The sequence below is a fragment of the Ursus arctos genome, unplaced genomic scaffold (genome assembly GCF_023065955.2).
Source record: "Ursus arctos isolate Adak ecotype North America unplaced genomic scaffold, UrsArc2.0 scaffold_1, whole genome shotgun sequence".
NCBI lineage: Eukaryota > Metazoa > Chordata > Mammalia > Carnivora > Ursidae > Ursus > Ursus arctos.
The window spans coordinates 24,533,593-24,557,080 of record NW_026622763.1 but is presented as its reverse complement, the minus strand read 5'-3'; the positions used below and the strand labels follow the sequence as shown (position 1 = coordinate 24,557,080).

General features: G+C 34.9%; 1 protein-coding gene and 1 pseudogene across 1 annotated transcript in view; both read left to right on the top strand.

Annotated features, from left to right (window-relative positions):
* Positions 1-23,488, top strand: part of LRP1B (LDL receptor related protein 1B) — a 1,450,575-nt gene that overhangs the window by 813,038 nt on the left and 614,049 nt on the right. Inside the window, exons 21-22 of the mRNA XM_057306380.1 lie at positions 373-555; positions 22,871-23,071. Coding sequence (XP_057162363.1) covers positions 373-555; positions 22,871-23,071 — 384 coding nt within the window. The remainder of the gene's footprint in view (positions 1-372; positions 556-22,870; positions 23,072-23,488) is intronic.
* Positions 2,687-2,827, top strand: LOC113263517 (U2 spliceosomal RNA; annotated as a pseudogene).

Here is a 23,488-nt window from a genome sequence, read left to right as displayed (position 1 = left end):
CATTTAGTGTAGAGTGTGAAATCTCTTTTGTATGCCATAGTGAAAAGCCCTTTAATGATCTCATTCTTGAGTTTCTAATACACATCACAACAGAATATCTACATATCTTTCTTTTTCCTAATGTATGTGGCACTTTTAGGAATTCTGTAGGAGGCAAGAGACATCATTTCCCCTAATCATTAATGTTTCTAAAATGAATTTGCAAATATCAGAGAGTATTACAGCTATTAAACAACTAAAGTGAAAGTATATTCTCTCTGGCAGCATACCAATGCCTGAGAAGAAAAAAAAAGTGAAAAAATTATCAAGTAAAATAATAATTTCTCTCCTATCTCTCCCCCTCTGCCTCTCCCTCCCTCATTTCAATTTAAGAGATTCGTTCTCCTGCTGGATGTAATGGGAATGAATTTCAGTGCCATCCTGATGGAAATTGCATTCCTGATCTGTGGCGCTGTGATGGGGAAAAAGATTGTGAAGATGGTAGTGATGAAAAAGGCTGCAATGGGACGTTACGGCTGTGTGATCACAAAACCAAGTTTTCCTGTCGAAGTACAGGTAAGCAGTACCTTGGTTCAGCTTCTAACTTGGGCTTTCCTGGAGCTAGAATCCTTTTGTGTATATCTTATCCTCAGTGTATATCTTATATGCGTAAGAAGCGTTCTTGTGTTTCTAGTAAATTTGCTCACATTCTACATGTGATGATGATACTAGCTAACATTTATGGAGAACTGTCTATGGGCCCAGCACAGTGCTAAAGAATGTTTTCACCATGAACTCATTTCATCATCCCAACTCACAGTGAAAAAACTGAAGCCCAGAAGAGTTTTTAACATGCTCAAGTTAAAAAAAGTCAAGAGAACCAGCATGACAGAATTGAGATTTGAAACCATGCAATCTGGATTCAGAGTCTGCAATTTCAGACTCCAGAAAGAGATTAAGTGTGCTTAACCCACAGATAGTATTCCTCTTTCCACAGATAAATCCTCACCCTAAAATTTCATGAAGATGAATAGAATGGAAAGGCAGAATTATATACATTTATTTTCAAGTACAGTAGATTCCTAAATGCAATTGTGCTGTTGCTAGATTTCATTAAGATAAAGGTGATGACTGTCATTCAAACTGTTGAATTGTTTTGAAAGTCACTGAGGCTTTTTTATTATGATGTTATTCTATTACGATGACTGTTCCATTTTGTTTTTCTACATGGAGTAGGCTCTACCTGACATAATAAACCATCTAAAGATATAAAAAGAAAATGTGTTTCTTTATTTGGACACACTTCCTGGTTACAATTAAGCATTCGACTAAGTAATAAAGAGAGAAATATAAGCTGACATGGGCATAGAGAAATAAGTACTCCTGCTCATTCTTAATGAGGGAGTTGTGTTTTCAAAATGGTTACTTTTCCAACAATATTTTTTTACAATTATGTGACTCTTTTCAGTTGTTACATTGTCTTGGTTTGGGAGTTATTGGTTAAAAAATGTGACTTTAAATTTAGAAATTATATTTTTGGAACATACTATATTGATTGAAATTTAATAGATGAATAACATGTTAAATAATAATGTAAGGAAGAAAAACCTTTTCTCTACCACATCAGATTCATTGGCTGGGGCCCTTTAAATTAGACAGACAACAGATAGATTAATAAGAAAAAGAAAGAAAAAGTTTATATATACATACACCATACATGCACATAGGAAAACTTAGTGATGAGTTTCCAACCACTCCAGGGGGTGGTTGGAATTTTGACTTATATAGAAACTTAGCAAACAATAGTAAATTTGTGGAACAGTGGCAAAAGAAAGGAAAAGGACTTTGAGTTTACAGGGATGGCAAGTTGTAGTTAGGTAAATAAATGGGGGAACTAATGGAAGATAAAGGCTAGTTAATAAAATGTGTGCAGGTCCATAGTGGCACTGATTTTCTATTTTCTCCATTGCTATAAAACTTCCCTAAAAAAAGGATTTATGGCAGTCCTCATTTCTCAGAAGATTTATGCTTATAGTCAGATAAGGGAAGCTATAGAAGGCTTCTTTCTATATCTTTTGAACTTCAAATGCTTTCAGCTCAAAATAATCCTTATGTAAAAGTAGCATATTTGGAGGGTAGTGTATTTTGATTCCATACACTGGATCTTTTTGGAGAATTAGATTCTGAGAGACAATTTTATGTGTGTTGACTTGGGATTTGGATTATCCATTTAATAGTGTTTTTAATGAAACATCACATGTATGTGTCAAATAGTCACCATGTAAAACAAAATTTAATGTAAAAAAGCAGAACTGAAATAAAATTTATGTTGCATTATCAGAGGGAAATACAGTATAACATGATAATAGTTGATAATACTGTATTGTATAACTGAAATTTGCTAAAAGAGTAGAACTTAAGTGCTCTCTCACACTCACACAAATAAAAATAAAATAAAAAATAAAAGCAAAATGTGAAAGATAAGAATTTAACCATCAATCTGATTCTGATTTAATCTGTGGCTTAAGTATAGTAACCACAATGTATTAAACTCTTTGAGGAGTTCTAACTCATAATTACATATGCATATTTATGAATATTGCAGATATTAAAGAGATCCATATATATAAATATTAGGTTAAATATATGTACATGTCTATAATGTTTTTGATATTTTTAAATTTCCTTTAATTAAATTAGTAGCCCATTCACTTCTTGGCCTTTTGGTTAAGATCAAGTATAGTATTTGTTCTTATCAGTTTAAAGTAGTAGCCTTACAAGTTAAAAGACCTTCAAACTACCCTAGATGCTGAATTCAGGGTTTGTATTTATTTTTTTAAGACTTCCAAATGCTAGCTTAAGCATTTAAAAGTTTTCAGGATAATCAGTTTATATTTGGTGGTTACAGTGGCCTTTCTTTTATACATTAATTGCCATGTATTAGAGTAAAAGTCTAGGCAGATTAATAAGTTACTTTATTCCTATAAAGAAGATAATGTGAGCTAAATTAAAATATGTACACTCATTAATATCTAAATGCAAATAAATAAATAAATAAATAAATAAATAAATAAATAAATAAGAGCTTCTAATTTCAAAGAACCTAACTTTGACCAAGCAGTATACTCTCTCATATCTGGTCTCTCACACCCAGACCAACAAATTGCAGTTATATTACTGTTGAGGAATCAGGGGAAGAAATTTCATGTCCACCTCTCATGGAAAAGAACCCCAGAGATGCATTCTTCATATTGGACAAAAGAAAATAAATATTTGATATTATACAATGATGGCAAGACTATGGGGAAAATAGGCCCTCCAGCTGTTGGTAAGAATATAAATTTGGCCCAAACTTTTCACTTTGAGAAATTCACATAAAGACCAAAAGGAATAGGGCTCCTGGGTGGCTCAGTCAGTTAAGCATCTGCCTTCCGCTCAGGTCGTGATCTTAGAGTCCCAGGATCGGGTCCCAGGATCGAGTCTGGTGTGGGGCTCCCCACTCAGCAGGAAGTCTGCTACTCCCTCTGAACCTCACCCTTCTCGTATTCTCTCTCACTCTCTCTCTCAAATAAATAAATTAAATAAATAAATAAATAAATAAATAAATAAATAAATGGGGAACTACTTAATAGTTATAGTGCATTCACACAATGAACTACTCTAATGTCATTAAGAAGTCTTAAGAAAAAATTCATAAAGATGTAATTTTAAATTCACACTTTGAATCCTTTCTCTCTGTTAAAAACAGATAATAATGATGATAAACTATAGGAGAAAATGAGAGAGATATTGCCATATTGACAAAATATATCTCTGATGAATTGAAATAAAATAGAATAACAAATGGTGAGCTGGTTGAATCTGGATGTCTGATTGGATTGGATTTGGAGGCCAGTAGAGATGAACAGGTGTTCAGATCTTAGGTTGAATGGGAAGTAAAGCTGTCCCACATGAAGTTGGAGACTGGAGCCAGGCTCACTGCTGAGAATCAGAAACTGGAATGGGACCCCTTTGCTTTTGAAAAGAGGGGGAAAAAATTACTGCTAGTTGCTTCCTAGGATGGTTAGTTAAATGAAGTTGTGTGCCTAAAAAGATAGGAGGACATAGTCATGGCAATCAAGTCAAGCCTCTAGATAACTTAGGGACTGAAAGTGATAAAAAGACAAAAACGAGATGTATTTTTGAACCAAGAGTGGGGCAGTGATGGAGTGGGCTGAACTAGAAGCAGCAATACCTGTACATAGTGATAAGTAAACACATAAAGTCAGAGAGAAAATTGAAAATTCCTATCCAAGATGAGATTGAAAAGAAATTTCTAAAATCCATGAAGAAAACCATCTCTAGTAAAACCAGCCATCAAAAATCAATCATAAAATGAATTTACTCAAGATTAAATGAAAATGAGATGTTTAAATGACAGATCTAAAAAAAAAAAGAATTAAAATAAGTATGTTTGATAGCCTCAAAGTGAAAAAAAATAAAAAAGAAATTCCCTAACATGAACAAGAATATACCTACATAGATATAGATATAGATATAGATATAGATATAGATATAGATATAGATATAGATATAAATATGATGAGCAGAATAATTATAACAGAAAATGTTGGAAAATGATGCTTACTAGACTTGAGAATGAATATACCAACATGGAACTTTAAATAAACTCTAGGCTGGGCACAGAGAAAGCAAATTGGAAAATAATACTATATAGTTTACTCAGAAACATCATAGAAAAAGAAAAGAGAAATAAAAAAGAAAGAGTAGTTAAGATCTATGTTGGAAGGCCACAACAGATACTTAAAGAAATTACATGAGAGAATATAGGCATTAACAGAAGGACACACACACACACACACACACACACACACACACAGAATAACTAAGTTTTCTCTAAATTGAAGAACTTGATTCCTCATAAAGAAGTACATTCAGACTTTTGGGTAAAATTAATGAAATTAACCCAAAGTTCTATAAGTCATTTTGAAATTGCAGATCATCAGATACTGAAGCTACCAGAAAGAAAATCAGATTATCTAAGAAGATATTAAGAAATGCCACAAAAAAAAAAAAAAAATGGAATAATAAGAAGCTGAGGGAAAAACACTTTCAGGCTAATATTCTATACCCAGATAAAATATTATTCCAGATAATTTAGTCATACAAAGTACATGGCATTTTTCCACAGAAAGCCTCACAAAGAAAATTATTAAAGGTAATAAGAAAATAGAATTTAGTGACAAAATGAGAGAGATAAGCTTAGGGACCAGAATAAAATATTGATGAGACTAACAGCAACAACAAAACCAAGCAAACAATTTAATGATAAAAATGCAATCTTCAATAAAGATTTTGTAGTCTAAATATCTTACGTTAAATAATATACTATCAAGTTTTATATAGCAAAAATACAGGAACCACAATAAGAAAACCATATTAGAAGCAAGAAATTTTACTCATTTATTCTAGCCCATGAAAAATCAAATGGAAGAAAAATAAGCAAGGATGTAGAAGATCTGAAAAATTAATGCTTAGAACAAATTAATAAAAATATAATTCTATTCTTAGAAGTCAAAAAATGAGCCTTGTTTTATAAGGCTCATGAAAGATTTTTTTAAAATAAGCATTTATTGTCACAAGCAACTTCAATAAATTCCACAAAGTAGAAGTGATGCAGACAAAATTTCCTGATCATAGTATAATAATTCTAATAATTATTAAGAGTAAAACCACCCTTACATTTGGAACTTTAATAATAAAAACACTCATTATCTTAATTCTAGAGGGGATCAAACTGAAATTGTAGAAATTTTAGAAAATAAAGATTTGTACATATCAGAACATATGGAATATAAATAAAACATTTCTCAAAGGGAAAATTTATAATTTTCCACATTTATATGTGATGTCCCAAACTCTTAGTGATTTTTTAACCTTCAATAACTTCAGAAGTATAAATGCTATAAAATCACCAAAGACATCATCTGAAACTTTAATCATTTATATTTAGTGTATTGTTAGTTTTGTGAATCTTGAATAATGACTGTTTAGGTTTGTTTCTAGTAATTTCTAGTAGTTTGCCATCTTCAACTAGAGGAACTGAAACAAAAAATAATAATGTTGAAAGTGTTATATTCTAAATTTACAAAATTACATGTAATTAAAACTCAATTTACAAAAGTATAATAAATTTAGATAAACTTTCAAATGATATTTATTTTGGTAACAGTCACCCAGGTGTCCCTGCATTTTTTTTTTTCAAAATCAGATTGGTGATTATTAACAAAACCAGTAAAATACCCTATGGTGGTGAGAGTAGATGAAGCAGACACTGATGTCAGTAAACAGTGATGAAACTATAAGGAAGTCCATTTAGCAATATGTATCTATGTTTAAAATGTGAATACACTTTCACGATTCCACTGTAAGAATTTATCCTACAAATATACTTAATGCATTGGAGGAGTGATGTGTACAAAGATATTCATTTAAATTGTATTTTTTTAAAGATTTGAATAATGCATTCAATAAGCTTAAGTCAATAAGTATATAGATAACCTTACCTGTACCCCAAATAATTAACAATGTACAGAAAACATTCTCCAAACACAAAAGTCAAATTAGAATTCAGCATCAAAAAGATTAGAAAGCCAGGGCACCTGGGTGGGTCAGTTGGTTAAGTGTCTGCCTTTGGCTCAGGTCATGATCCCAGGGTCCTGGGATCGAGCCCTGTGTCAGGTTCCCAGCTCAGTGGAGAATCTGCTTCTCCCTCTTCCTCTGCCCCTCCCCCTGCTCCTGCTCACTCTCTCTTTCAAATAAATAAATAAAACCTTAAAAAAAATTAGAAGACCATGAATATGAAATCTAAATCATATTTCAAAATAATCAACATATTAATACAGAAACCCTAGTATATATGTTTAAATATTTAGAACTGAATGACATGGTATATACTGCACAATTAAATTCTGTGAAAGCCTTTTTTTTTTAGTAGACTTAATTTTTAGAACAGTTTTACTTTCATAAAGAAAGTGAGAGGAAAGAACAGAGTTCCCATATACCCCATTACCTCTACACACACAACTTCTTTTACTAATAGCATCCCACAGCAGAATAATTTATTACAGTTGATGAACTTGCATTGCTAGTTTGACACATCACCCAAAGTTCATAATTTACATTATTATTTACTCTTGGTATTGTACAAACTATGGATTTGGACAAATGTGTAATGATGTGCCCTGTGCCACCATGGTATCATAGAGTGGTTTCACTGCCCTATAAATCCTCTATGCTCTGCCTATTCATATCCCCTTTCCCCCAATCCTCAGCAACCACTGATGTTATTACTATCTCTGTAGTTTTGCTGTTTCTAGGTATGATATAGTTGGAATCATTAGTATGTAACCCTTTCAGACTGGCTTCTTCTTTCACTTAGTAATATGCATTTAATTTCCCTCCATGTCTTTTCATGTCTTGAGAGTTTGTTTCTTTTTAGTAATGAATAACATCCTGTTGTCTGGATGTACCACTTTTTTTTTTTTTTAATCCATTCATCTATTGAGAGATATCTTGGTTGCTTCCAAGTTTTGGCAATTATGATATAAACATCTACTATAAATATCTGTGTATAGGTTTTTGTGCAGACATGAATTTTCAACTCATTTGAGTAAATACCACAGAGCACAATTGCTGAATCATATGGTAAAAGTCTGTTTAATTTTTTAAGAAACTGCCATACTGTCTTCCTCAGTGGCCAAACAATTTTGCATTCCCACCAGCAATGAATAAGGAATTCCTCTTGCTCCATATCCTCACCAGCATTTGGTGTATCAGTGTTTTGGTTTTGCATCATTCTAATAAGTGTGAGGTGATATCTCATTGTTGTTTTAATTTGTATTTCCCTAATGACATATGATGTTGAACATCTTTGATATTGCTATCCATTGCTAAATTGCTTTTAATAGCTAAGTGTTACAAACAACCTAAATAGGCCCAAATAGTGCACTAAATGGTTACATTATGGTATATCCATATAGAATACCTTGCAGAAACATTAAAGATTGGAAATTGCTGTAATACATGGACATGGACATGGACATTTCTTGTAATTAAGTGTTGAGTAGAAAGTGAAGGAAAACAATAGGGAGCATAGTATATAATACTTTTTTTAAATAAAAGTATTCTTTTTATAATAAAAACGTATTTCTAGAGAATTCACAAGAACTTGTTATCAATGTTTGTCTCTGAATAGGGGGAATGGATGACTAGGGAAAAAGAGTGAGGCAGTGTCATACTTGTACAGTCCCTTCTTACGATTGACTGTTTTTCTGGAAGTGATGATAGATTGGGGCTGACCCATATGATTTTCACTCAAGATTCCACTGGAAAAAGCAACATATATTTTCAATTCAGGTCCTAGGGTAAAGTTAAGAATTAAGGATTAAATGCTCTTTAGCAAAAGAATGTAGCAAAAGAATGTAGCAAAACTAACTGACACACATGGGGATTTAACTCTGACATTGGCTTCCCAAACAGCTTGCTCTGTGGTGATCCTCTGTGTAATGAAAATCCTCTGTGGGCTTCTGCGAATGGCAAAGTGTTACTCTTTTCTGTGATTACATTTTTTTGTTTTCCTTCCCCATTGTTGTATCAGTAAATACAAAGTGAAATAGTGAATTTAATCATTGTTTAAAAGCAATTTGGAATAATTAGAACCAAAAATTTCTTATAGTAAAAGAGTGATTTTGTTGGAATTATGTGATGAATTGTTTATGAAGAATTTCTAAATACAGCACTTTCCACCACCACCCCCACTATAACCAACCCTATGCAATAGTTTAACTTATTTCTGATGAAAATAATGTGGCAAGCTCTCCATTGTCTATGTGTTGTGAAACTAGTAAAGCACTTAGCATATTGCTTATTAGCCTTATATATTTCTCTTTTGATTTCTCCTAGTGGCAGTTTTAAACATTTGCTGTACGCTATTTCTGTTCTCTTCAATCCCGACTGAAGAGGAAAATATTTTTCCCAGAAAGGCTTTTCTTTATATTGATCCTATGACTTCTTACTTCCTATGGTACTTTAGTCACTTTTCTTGCTTATGTTTTCAATTTTTTTCTCCATATTAATTTTTCTTCCTCTCTATAAAATATCTAGTTCAGTAACCTCAAGAACATTTTTTTGATTTTATTAAATTTTTCTGTCTTCCTTCCCTTCATCAAATAATCTTGTGTGGTGCATCTAGATGTCTTTCTCTCACTCATTCATTCCTTCACCTTTTGCAAGTCTAACACCCTATCTCTACCTTTGATGGAAATTGCTGTTTCAGTGGTCACCAGGGATGATAACTATGTGAGTTCAGATAAATTACCAAACCTCTCCAAGTTTCAATTTTCTAATCTGTAAAATAGAGATAATGATGATGTTGATAATGATATCATCATCATCATCATCATCATCATCATCATCATCATCATCATCATAGACAGAACGTAGTCAGTGCCTAGAACACAATATTAGCTTGGTGAATGATAACTTTGACTATTAATACTTCTTTCTCTGTAAGATTTGACCTTTCTCTGTAATACATGTCCTCTCTTTGAAACCTTTTCTTATGAACTCTCATATGGATTGTCCTCAATTCATTACCATTTAGATTCCTTTTTTTTTAATGTCACTTTTCGTTGCCTGCGCCTTACACTTAAGGTAAAACAAAACAAAACAAAACAAAACAACAACAACAAAAAAACCTTGTTGAATGCATAATGTTTTTCAGACATTGTGTAGATTTTTCTCTTATTTGTTTTGCTCCTTCTCATCTTTCTGCAAGGTATTCTTAGCAATCTCTCTGTTCCCAAAGTTTCAACCATCACTTCCAGGTAAATGTTTCCCAAATCCCTATTACTGGGTTCATCCCACACTTCAAACTCATTTTTTTCCCAATGCTATGCTGAACATCCCACTTTTTCTCTGAAGCCAGAAATTTTCCCACATTTCTCTATTTATGTTAAAACATCTTCAATCCCCTAAACATTTGGATTTAAAGCAGAAAGTGCCTTTTGACAGCCTAAATTGTCATCATTTTTTTAGGTCCTACTGATGCTACATCAACAATTTCTCTACCATCACCCATTCAACTCTTTCCACTCACATATCGTAGCATATGGTAAACCTGCATAATCTGTCCCTCAGATCACTGTGTGGGCTACTGTATTTTCCCCTGACAATAATTGGCTTCAATCCATTGTACACATAGCTTTGGCTCCTTCTGACCTTGTAAACTGTAACCTGAGCACATACTTTCCAAAATCTTTCAATGATTCTCCATCGTTTAAGATTAAGAGACACCTCATGAATTAGCAGTCAACATTTCATGAACTGTGACTTTAAACTGCCTTATTATTGCTTCTGGAGCAAGTCCCACCCTTTCCTGACTTTATGACTTTACATAGAGTTCCCCATGTGTTCAAAATGGCCATTGAAAATCACCCATTAAACTCAGTATACTTGGTTCTGTGTATATAGTTCTGATGAAAATATGTACATATAGCTATACTATTAAGAAAATAATGTTTAGCATAAAATAAGGAATACATATCCAAAATAGAATTTTATAGTGGATTTACTCAGAAATGGAGAGAAGACCAAATTAGAGTTGATTTACTTCAACCATCTATGCCCTGGCATATTTTTGTTGAGTAGCAAGAGTAGTCAGCATGCTTCTAAATTATCTCTCTTTTTCTGTTTTACTTACCTTTTGTTTTGCAGAGGGTATATTAAGACTGTATACTTTAGTCAGCTGTCTATATGATTTTTTTTTTCTGTTTCCATCTGTAATATTCACTGGCACCCTTCAAGACCCCTTTCCAATAACATCTCAGTAAATCTTGTTCTCAACCTTCCAGACATATATATTTTCTACCTTTTTGAAATTCCATGGCATTCTGTGATTGTTATATGGCTTTTATCTTATTCTTTTTTTTTTTTTAATATGGTCAGTGTAGAACATTTGTCACTACTAAACTTAGTACTCCACAAGGTCAGAAATTTGTCTTTCCCATCTTTCTACGTTCTTCAGTAGATAGGCAAACACTTTATACTCAATTAATAATTGCTGAATTGAATTGAAGCCAATGTTGTTAGAGAAATAAATAGGTATGTAGTATTAAAATTCAGTAGTGTAAAAACTTTTTGAAAGATTGAAATTTAAAAAGACATTATGCTTATATTGAGTAAATCCATTTGGGTTTTCTCAAACATTCACTTCTTTTCATATCCATAGTCTTTTTTAAAAAAATATTTATTTATTTACTTGAGAGAGAGAAGGAGAAAGAGCACAAGTGGGGGAGGGAAAGAGGAAGAGCAGTCCTCAAGCAGACTCCCTGATGAGCATAGAGCCTGACACTGACACCTTGAGATCATGAGTGGAGCCAATCAAGAGTTGGATGCCCAACCAACTGAGCCACTCAGACACACCCATACTTATATATATTTTTTAAAGATTTTACTTATTTATTTCAGACAGAGAGAGAACAAGAGAGAACATGAGCGGGGGTGGGGAGGGGCAGAGGGAGAAGGAGAAGCAGACTCCCTGCCAAGCAAGGAGCCTGACATGGGGGTTGATCTTAGGGCCCGTGAGATCATAACCTGAGCTGAAGGCAGATGCTTAACTGACAGAGCCACCCAGGTGCCCCAAAACTCATATTCTTAATATTAACTGCCAGTCACATCCCAGGAACAAAATATCCTGTTATAACATATGATGTATTTTATTGATATAATAATGAGTCAAGCAGTTTACAAAATGATAAATGTATTTTTTGAAATGGCCAAAATAGTTTAACAGAGAAAGAGAAACTCTAGAATTGATCATGTAATTTTATTTTGGAAAAACAGTACAATTTCTAATGATTCCAGAAACTCTTAGTTTCCCTATAGCTGTTGACTTTGTACTGGCTTTTATCCTAAACTATCTATTTCAAGGCAGCACAACTAAAAATAGTCCTTATAATGTCCTCACTATGCGTGTTTATGTTTGCATATGTGTGTGATTTCACTAGTTGTCATAATACCAACATACTGATTATTATTTCTGTTTGTTGTTGCTGCTTTGTTACTTGTCCATTCGTATTCTCTTTGCTCAAAGGGCAAAACTGCAGTTTCCATAACATTTTTGTACACATAGTTATCAATAGAAAACATCATTATAAATAGGTCAGAAAAGATTACGTAAAAACTCAACTTTATAATAAATACCTATTTTCAGCATGTAATTTTAAAGTATAGTTAGTAAAGACAATGTAATTTACTTGATTATCTGAACTTAAATGTGAACATTTAAAAGTTATTTTTAAAGATTTTATTTTTTTAGTTATTGGATACTTATATTTTCTATAACACATTTTAATATTATTAATCTTTTTTTTTCATTTTCATAATACAAATTTGCCCTAAGTCTCAAGTTTCTTATATATAATGGAGGGAGTTTAAACAAGGAAATCTGTAATATTTATTCTTTCAAAATATTACACCCAATGACTTGACTATGTAAGGTTTTGTTTTAATATGAATCAAGTAAAAATCAACATTCTTTAAACATACTTACTAAGATATTTGCTTTTAGGTTTTCCCCAATTAATTGTCATGAATTAGAAATTTAAACTTATACCTAGTATACCCTCTTAATCCACATTTTTGCAAGTATTAAAACCAAACAAGAAAGGGAGAAGCAGTTGCATTTCAAACATCCCCTGAAAAAACAGGGAGAGGAGAGAGCTATCTAAACTTGTAAATTTTATCTAAAATACTTATTCATATCTCTGGTAACATAGTCTGAGTTAAAATTACTAGTCATTTGAATATGATTTTCGTTTACTTTTTCCAGGCAGCATTTAGGTCAGGGATAGAAAATAGGTCTTACTGCTGTTCTGACTCTAAAAGATTGATAATGGTTTATGGACATGCTTGTTAAAACAATTCTAAGATTATTCTAGAGTAAGCAATTAATCATATCATAGTAGACAGTCTGAAAAAAGAAAGAAAGGAAAGGAAATTGCATCTTGATTTACCAACAAAAATAGAAATTATTCTAATAATCTTAAACTCTCCTTTCATTCTATTATACTTGCAGATGACCCCCCTACAATTTATTACTTAAGTACAGAATGCCATATTTTAGGCTAAAATTATATGTCATGAATTGACTTTGTCCTGCTAACTACATTATAAACTCTTTAGTGACAGGGAATGGGTTTTAGGACTTTCTTAGATTTCCTAAAGTTCCTAGGGAAGTGAAGGTCACAGAGTCACCTCAACATAGAATTTTCATAATGCATCTGTAGAAACTATCAAACTTTATCTCACATGTGTATACATTTCATCATCATCATTTTAAAAATTAGCTCATTTTTTTTGAGGGGGGAAGTCATGCAGAAATATGGTAGAAGGAAAATAAATAGCACAAATGGATTTAGTGAAAAATTCTCCTCTCCTACACTAGTTTTCCAGCATCTCAAGTCTTCCTCACCAGAGGCAATAACTGTTTCTTATGTAGCCTCCCAGAAAGAATTCATGTAGAGACAAACCTGTCCATACACTTCTATTGATATGTGTATGGAATTATAGTCCTAGATATTGGTAATCACATAAATATCTTCTAACATATAAGAAAACCTACCATGCACTTGGTTTTGTGCCTTTTTTATTGGTATGTTTTGGAGATTGTTTTATATTACCTTTTGCAGAATTATCTCATTCTTTTTCACTCAAGTGTATAATTTCAATTCATGGATGCATTGTAATTGATGTCACCAGTCTTGAAATAATGATTTAAGCAGTTATCAGTCTTTTGCTAATATATACTAAGCAGCAACACATGTCTTTGAATTGCATCCTTGTCCATTTGGGCAAACCTGTTAATGAGAAAAAATCTAAAATTAGAACTACTTTGGTGAAGAATTGATGCATTTATTCTTTGCTAGATTTCATAATATTGCCCTAGACAGATTATTCCCATTTGCAGCCCCCTCAACATTGGGGATGTTGCTCACAACCTTGCCAAATCTATCATTGCATTATCCAATTCTTAAATCTAAACCAGGCTGATAGGGGGAAAAAATGGTATCAAATTGCTGTTTTAGTTTACTTTTTCATTAAAGATTTTTTTAAATAATTTTTATTTTGTTATATTAGTCACCATACTGTACATCTCCAGTTTTTGATACAATGTTCCATGATTCATCATTTGCGTATAACACCCAGTGCACCATTCAATATGTGCCCTCCTTAATACCCATCACCAGCCTATCCCAATCCCCCATCCCCCTCCCCTCTGAAGCCCTCAGTTTGTTTCCCAGAGTCCACAGTCTCTCATGGTTCATTCCCCCTTCTGTTTACCGCCCCCCTTAATTCTTCCCTTCCTTCTCCTACCAATCTTCCTATTTCTTATGTTCCATAAATGAGTGAAACCATATGATAACTGTCTTTCTCTGCTTGACTTATTTCACTTAGCATAATCTCCTCCAGTCCCATCCATGTTGCTGTAAATGTTGTGTAATCGTTCTTTCTGATGGCTGAGTAATATTCCATTGTATACATGGACCACATCTTCTTAATCCAGTCATCTGTTGAAGGGCATCTTGGCTCCTTCCACAATTTAGCTATTGTGGACAATGCTGCTATGAACACTGGGGTACGTATGGCCCTTCTCTTCACTACAGCTGTATCTTTGGGGCAAATACCCAGTGATGCAATTTCTGGATCATAGGGTAGCTCAATTTTTAACTTTTTAAGAGACCTCCACACTGTTTTCCAAAGTGGCTGTACCAACTTGCATTCCCAGCAACAGTGTAAGAGGGATCCCCTTTCTCCACATCCTCTCCAACATTTGTTGTTTCCTGCCTTGTCCATTTTTGCCATTCTAACTGGTGTAAGGTGGTATCTCAAGGTGGTTTTGATTTGAATTGCCTTGACGGCTAATAATTATGCACATTTTTTCATGTGTCTGTTAGCCATTTGCATGTCTTCATTGGAAGAGTGTCTGTTCATATCTTCTGCCCATTTTTTGATTTGATTATTTGTTTCCCGTGTATTGAGTTTGAGAAGTTCTTTGTAGATCTTGGACACTTTTAGTCTTTTATCTGTAGTGTCATTTGCAAATATCTTCTCCCATTCCATGGGCTGCCTCTTAGGTTTTTTTTGACTGTTTCCTTGGCTGTGCAGAAGCTTTTTATCTTGATGAAGTCCCACAAGTTCATTTTTTTCTCTTGCCTTTGGAGATGTGTCATGAAAAACGTTGCTGTGGCCGATGTCAAAGAGGTTGCAGCCTATGTTCTCCTGTAGGATTTTGATGGATTCCTGTCTCACATCAAGGTCTTTCATCCATTTGGAGTTTATCTTTGTGTATGGCATGAGAGAGTGGTCAAGTTTCATTCATTTGCAAGTAACTGTCAATTTTCCCAGCACCATTTATTGAAGAGACTGTCTTTTTTCCACTGGATTTTTTTTCCTGCTTTGTCAAAGATTAGTTGCCCAAAGAGCTGAGGGTCCGTTTCTGGGTTCTCTATTCTGTTCCATTGGTCTATGTGTCTGTTTTTGTGCCAGTACCTTGCTGTCTTTGTGATCACAGCTTTGTAGTATAGCTTGAAATCCAGCAACGTGATGCCCCAGCTTTGTTTTTCCTTTTCAACAATTCCTTGGCTATTCGGGGCCTTTTCTGGTTCCACACAAAGTTAAGGGCTGTTTGTTCCAGTTCTTTGAAAAATGTCATTGGTATTTTCATCGGGATGGCATTGAAAGTGTAGATTGCTCTGGGTAGCATAGACATTTTAACAATGTTTATTCTTCCGATCCATGAGCATGGAATATTTTTCCATCTTTTTGTGTCTTCTTCAATGTCTTTCAAGAGTGATTTGTAGTTTCTAGAATATAGATCCTTTACATCTCTGGTTAAGTTAATTCCGAGATAACATATGATTTTTGGTGCTATTATAAATGGAATGGATTCCCTAATTTCTCTTTCTTCAGTCTCATTGTTCGTGTATAGAAATGCAACTTTTTTCTGAGCATTGATTTTGTATCCCGCCACATTACGGAATTGCTCTATAAGTTCTAGTAGTTTGGGGGTGGAGTCTTTTGGGTTTTCTCTATAGAGTATCATGTCATCTGTGAAGAGAGACAGTTTGACTTCTTTTTTGCCAATTTGGATGCCTTTTATCCCTTTTTGTTGTCTGATTGCTGTTGCAAGGACTTCTAGTACTATGTTGAATAATAATGGTAAGGGTGGGCATCCTTGTCGTGTTCCTGATCTCAAGGGAAAGGCTTCCAGCTTTTCCCCATTGAGAATGATATTTGCTGTAGGCTTTTCATAGATGGTTTTTATGAAATTGAGGAATGTACCCTCTGTCCCTACACTGTGAAGGGTTTTAATCAGGAAAGGATGCTGTATTTTGTCAAATGCTTTTTCTGCATCAATTGAGAGCATCATATGGTTCTTGACTCTTTTCTTGTTGATATGATCTATCACACTGATCGATTTGCAAATGTTGAACCACCCTTGCATCCCAGGGGTGAATCCCACTTGGTCTTGATGGATAATCCTTTTAATGTACTGTTGGATCCTATTAGCTAGGATCTTGTTGAGAATTTTGGCATCCATATTCATCAGGGAAATCGGTCTGTAATTCTCCTTTTTGATGGGGTCTTTGCCTGGTTTGGGGATCAAGGTAATACTGGCCTCATAGAATGAGTTTGGCAGTTTTCCTTCTGTTTCTATTTTTTGAAACAGCTTCAGGAGAATAGGTATTATTTCTTCTTTGAATGTTTGGTAGAATTCCCTGGGGAATCCGTCAGGCCCTGGACTCTTGTTTTTCAGGAGGTTTTTGATCACTGCTTCAATCTCTTCATAATTAATTTGTCTGTTTAAATAATCAATTTCTTCCTGTTTCAGACTTGGTAGTTTATAGGTTTCCAGGAAAGCATCCATTTATTCCAGGTTGTTTAATTTATTGGCATAAAGCTGTTGATAAAAGTTTCTGATCCTTCCTATTTCATTGGTATTGGTTGTGATATCTCCCCTTTCATTCATAATTTTATTAATTTGGGTCCTTTCTCTATTCTTTTTGAATAAGTCTGGCCAGTGGCTTATCGATCTTATTTATTCTTTCAAAGAACCAGCTTCTAGCTCTGTTGATCTGCTCTACTGTGCTCCTGGTTTCTAATTCATTGATCTCTGCTCTAATCTTGATCACCTGCCTTCTCGTGTGTGGGTTAGGCCTGTTCTTCTGTTCCAGCTCCAGCTTCTTGTAGTGAGAATATAAAAGCTGCATTTTAGATTTTTCTATTCTCTTGAGTGAGGCTTGGATGGCTATGTATTTTCCCCTTCGGACTGCCTTTGCAGTGTCCCACAGGTTTTGGACTGATGTGTTTTCATTTTCATTGGTCTCCAAAAATTGTTTAAACTGATTTTTAATTTCCTGGTTTACCCAATCATTCTTGAGCAGGATGGTTCTTCATTTCCAAGTGTTTGAGTTTCTTCCAAATTTTTCCTTGTGATTGAGTTCCAGTTTCAAAGCACTGTGGTCTGAGAATATTCAGGGAATAATCTGTCTTTTGGTATCGGTTGAGACCTGTTTTGTGACCCAGTATGTAGTCTATTCTGGAGAAAGTTCCATGTGCTCTCTAAAAGAATGAGTATTCTTTTGATCTGGGGTATAGTGTTCTATGTATATCTATGAGGTCCATCTGGTCCAGTATGTCATTCAAAGCTCTTGTTTCTTTGTTGATTTTCTGCTTAGGTGATCTGTCTATTGCTGAGAGTGGAGTGTTGAGGTCCCCTACTATTAACGTATTATTATCTATATGTCTTTTTATTCTGGTTAAGAGTTGGCTTGTGTTTCTAGCTGCTCCCCTGTTGGGGGCATAGATATTTATAATTGTCATATCCACTTGTTGGATACATCCTTTAGGAATAATATAGTGTCCTTCTGTATCTCTAACAACAGTCTTTAGTTTAAAATCTAATCTGTCTGATATGAGAATTGCTACCCCAGCTTTCTTTTGAGGTCCATTGGCATGAAAAATGGTTTTCCATCCCTTCACTTTCAGTCTGGATGTATCTTTAGGTTCAAAATGAGTCTCTTGTAGACAGCAAATGGATGGGTCATGTCTTTTTATCCAATCTGCAACCCTGTGGTGTTTTATGGGAGCATTTAGGCCATTCACATTAAGAGTGATTATTGAGAGATGTGATTTTAATGATGTCATGTTGCCTGTGAAGTCTTTGTTTCTATAGATTGTATATTTCTGTTCTGTATCACTCTTGGGGCCTTTTTACTTTTATAGAACTCCCCTTAATATCTCATGTAGGGCTTGTTGGGTTGTTATGAATTCCTTCAGTTTCTGCCGATTCTGGAAGGTCCTTATCCCTCCATCAATTCTGAATGACAGCCTTGCTGGATAAAGGATCCTTGGCTGCATGTTTTTCTCAGATAGACCTTTGAAAATACCTTGCCAACCCTTCCTAGCCTGCCAGGTCTCTGTACACAGGTCTGACGTTATTCTGATATTTTTCCTCTGTATGTGAGGATTTTCTTCTCCTTGGCCACTTTCAATACTGTATCCTTGGATCTAATATTTGCAAATTGCACTATGATGTGACGTGGTGTAGGTCTGATCTCATCGACCTTGGGAGGGGTCCTCTCTGCCTCTTGGACATGAATGGTTGTTTCCTTTGCCAGACTAGGGAAGGGCTCAGCTACAATTTGTTCAAATATCTCTTCTAGGCCTCTCTCTTTCTCCACCCACTCGGAGATGGGATGATTCTGACATTGGAGCGTTTCACTGAGTCAGTAATCTCCCGTAATCTACATTCTTGAGATTGGATATTTTTGAGTCAAGTTTCTGTTTTAACTTTCTCTTCTACCATCCCATCCTCCAATTCACTAATTCCTTCTTCTGCCTCATTTACCCTGGCTGTCAGAGCGTCTAGTTTAGACTGCATTTGATTGATAACATTTTTAATTTCTGCCAGATTCGCTCTCATTTCCACCCTTAGAGATTCTATATTCTCGTTAATATGTTCATTAATATTTTTTTCAATCCTACACATCATCTTGACCATTGTTACTCTGAACTCCATTTCTGACAATTTGGTTATATCCATATCCATCAGTTCCGTGGCAGAGGCCACAGACTCATTATCTTTTCTTTGCTGGGGGGGATTTCTCCTCCTCGTCATTCTGATGAGGAGAGGTTGGAGGGATGCCCAGAGCCAAAGTATTGACCAGGACCCAGGCAGTGTGCGCTTGTTTTATAGGGACCTTAGGGATGTGGGCTTCTTGATTTTTCAGCCTGCCTTCTGGGTGAGGGGTCTGCGACACTGATACTCAGGCAACCCTGTTTGGGTAGAGTCGCCCTGTCCCCTGCAAGGGGGGATGGGGATGGGCACAATGTGAGCCAGTATTTCTGGGCTTTTGTTCTCTGGCGGCTTTCCCTGGAGGTTTTCTGTGACTCTTCTGAGAGTCAGAGCAGCAGTGGCCGTATCCTAGCCTCTGTCTCAGAACAGAGAGATCGCAGTCCACTCTCCACTGAGCTCTCTTGGCCACTTTAACTCTGTTTCTGTCAGTGCTGCTAAAAACCCTGCTGCGTCCCAGGTTGTGTGCCCCACAGCCGCTCTTCCAGCCCTCACTTCCAGACTGAGCACGTCTCTGTCCTTTGTGCTTCTAACACTGCCAGCCGCTCCCGGTTCCCACACGTGCTCCCAAGCTTCCTGTTTCAGTGTGGTTCTCACGTGTTCTGGGGCTTCGGTTTTCAGACTGGTCGTGCACATGCTCCCGAGCTCCAGGTATCAGTCCGGTTCAGTGAGCGCTCCAGAGCTCCGGTTTTCAGTCTAGTCGCATGCGCTCCTGAGCTCTGGGTTTCAGTCTAGCTCGAGCATGCGTTCCAGAGCTCCAGTTTTCAGTTTGGATGTGCGCATGCTCATGAGCTCCCGGTTTTAATCCCGTTCCAATGTGCGCTCCGGAGTTTTGGTTTTCAGTCTGGTCACATGCACTTTCCCAGGTTCACAGTCTCAGTCCGCTCTCTAGCGGGTGCAGGTCTGGGAGTGCGGCCTGCTCCCCAGTGCAAGTGGCTACTGCTTCCTAGCGCCCGAGCACGTTGGCTCCCTCCCCCTTCTGTTTATCTTCCGATATCTGTGTGCGGATTCACGGCTCCCCGCTTCGTACCTCAATATTCAGAGCTGGAGATGTTCCTTTGTACAGATCCAGATGTGTCTTCCTGCGTCTCAGGCTGATTTCGTGGGTGATCAGGATGGCCCGGTAGATATCCAGCTCGACTCAGGGGGCCAGCTGAGAAAGGGGTCCCCTACTCTTCCGCCATCTTTTCTCCTCCTTGCAGAAAGTGGTCGCTTTTCTGTTCATAGAGTTTCTGCTACTCTTTTCTTCGTTCTCCAGTTGCGTTCATAGGTATTCAGAATGGTTTGGTAGCTCTCTAGCTGAATTCCTGGGACCAGATGAACTTTAGGTCTCCTGCTCCTCTGCCATCTTGGAACCGGAACCCCTTAAAAGATATTTTTGATCACTGTATGTTTGTAAGTCATTATTGATTCATTGTGAATTTTGCAATTGTATTGGTTTATTGATCTTTCTTTATTTGCAAGAGCCCTTTTATATTTTAGAGAAAAAGAGCCCCTTTTCAAATACAATAATTTTCCTGGTTTACCAACTTTGTTTTGAATTTATAGATGGATAATATAGTTGCAATGTGGAATCAAAAGTATTTGTGAAATTAAGTTTATAAATTTGCCCTTTATGTTTTCTGGATTTGTGTAATGAACATTTCAAACTTTCATTGTTTTTTTTTTCTTCATATTTGTTTTATTCTGGAATGTGTGTGTATTTATTATTGTTTTTTAAAATGATTACTTCTTTGATTTACTTAGAATATATTTTAGTGTAAGGATCAAGATTCAGCCTTTTTTCTTTCCCCTCCAAATGGCTAAGCAGTGTTCCTAACATCACCAATTTTGTAATTTCATTATCTTTACTATTTTGAAAAGCCAATTTTTGTATATTAAAAACATATTCTAGGCAGATTAGTATTTGATATCTCTATTCTATTCAATTGTTGATGTGTTGATTGATATTCTGTTAAAAATATTTTGACACTATTACTTTAAAGTACTTCTAAATAGTTCGCATTTACAGTTCCTACTCATCAATTTTCTTCTCTTTTTTTTGAAGACTCCAAATGTTATTTGCATTTTTATTTTCTTAAATTTAGAATAAGCTTATAGGATCTTAATAATATTGCTATTATTTTATTGGGATTAATTTTGGGAAAAGTATTTTACAGCTATAAATCTTCTGAAAGGCCAAAGTATATCTTTATCCAAGACTTCTTTTGGGTTTGTTTGTAGACTTTTAAATTTTCTTCATATAAATTCTATACAGTTCTTGTGTAGTTCAACCTAAATACTTTGTTTTATAGTAGATTTTTAAATCTATCATCAACTATAGTCTGTTTAGATATAAAACCTATGGGTTTCTGTATAATTTTTGAAACTAGCTATCTATTTTTTTGAATTCTTAGTTTCTTACACCTCTTAATTCGTTTTTATTGATTTTATGATTATATGATTATATTAACTTCCTGCAATGATACTCTTCTAATGTTATATCTCATTTATTTCTGTTATCCAATTATATTAGATAGTATTTCCTGAACAGTATAAATAATAACACTCTTAGTTTTATTTATGATGTAAAGGCAAAAATTTGTAATGTTTCTCCATTTATTTCAAATTGATCAGTGAAGTATCCATCATTTCTTATTTTCATCAATAATTAATGTTGATTGTAAAATGTATTTATATTAACTATGGAACTGATCATTTGTGCTTTTTTTTTCTTATTTGACTTAATAGTATGGAAAAGTTTTGATGTATTTCTGCAAATGAAACATCATTTCACCAATATTTTGATTATTTTAAAATTTAGTAACCTTTAAGGTTAACACAGACATCTGAATACATAAAGACTCTGGCATATACAATCTAGTATTTTTCTTTTCCCTTTCATATGCCCTACTCCTTTTATGAGTTGTTGGTGTACAGTCAGCTAATAACCAGTACTTATCTTCAATCCATTTTTTATTCACATTGCATCATAATATTGCATAATCCAGAAAAGATAATTAATTAGAAGAAAAATGGAATCATTCTGGAAAGGAGGAACAATGTAGAGTGAAAAAAAGATGGATGTAGACTGGCCATTGCTTTCTCTGCATTTCACATTATTACTTTTGAAAACTGCTAGCTAAACAATAATTATTTTTTTCCTTTCAAAGTCAGTAAAGTCATATTTCCATAACTTCTGTCTATATATACCCTAGCTACCAAAATGTTTAATAACATTTTATATTCTTTTATGAAAGGGAAGATACATGTCTAGGTGTGAGGAAGAGTTGAGGTCTTGGGGTTATAAATGTAAACAGAAGGGCATTTTCTCCTGTGAAATAAATTGTTTGTTTAAATTTAGGGCTGCAAAAGCCACTGATAACATTTACCTGAATTTAGGTCTCTAAAAGGGACTTACATACAAATGTCTGTTTTTTGTTTTTAAAAGTATCATCACAAAACTTTCAATTAGTCCACAGACAATAACTTGAAACCAAGGAAAATATTAAGGCTTTAACGCTAAGATCACTTTAACAAGGAGTGCGAGAGCTACCCAAATACTGTCATGAAAATAAACTGTCAAACTATCGGCAAGTAGATTTTTTGCTATTAGCACATATTTCTGCCTCTGACTGAAGACGGTAGTGACTATTCATTATGACAGTGACTTAATTACAACAATCAGATGGATGATGTTTCTGTTTCCTTAAGGGAGATGCATCAACAAAGCATGGATATGTGATGGAGATATTGACTGCGAAGATCAGTCAGATGAAGATGACTGTGACAGTTTTTTATGTGGACCACCCAAGTACCCTTGTGCTAATGACACTTCAGCCTGCCTGCAGCCGGAGAAGCTCTGCAATGGGAGAAGGGATTGTCCGGATGGGTCTGATGAAGGCGATCTCTGTGGTAATGCATATTTCACTGATTTGCTTCTTTCTGGAGACTAGACACATTAGTCCACTTGCTGAGACTTATGGTAACATACGTTCCTTCCATTTGTTCCCTTTAAATGTAACATTTACCATTGAACACTAGCTCCATTTTTCAGGGACTGTAAGTTTATTAAAAGTTTTTAAAATATGATTAGAAATTTCTGAAAATGAAGCAGAAAAGTCTGGACTATAGCCAACTAACTTAATTGTATAATTGTGCTCATCATTTAGATCTCTGGATGCTTAATGCTGTTTCCACAATTAAACTGATTACTTTTTTTGTCAGTGAGTCATTCAAAACAAGAGAACCTTCTTATTACGGACCTATGGGATGGAGTTTACTACCATCCAGTGGATTTTATCATACCTTCCAATCATTACAATAGAAATA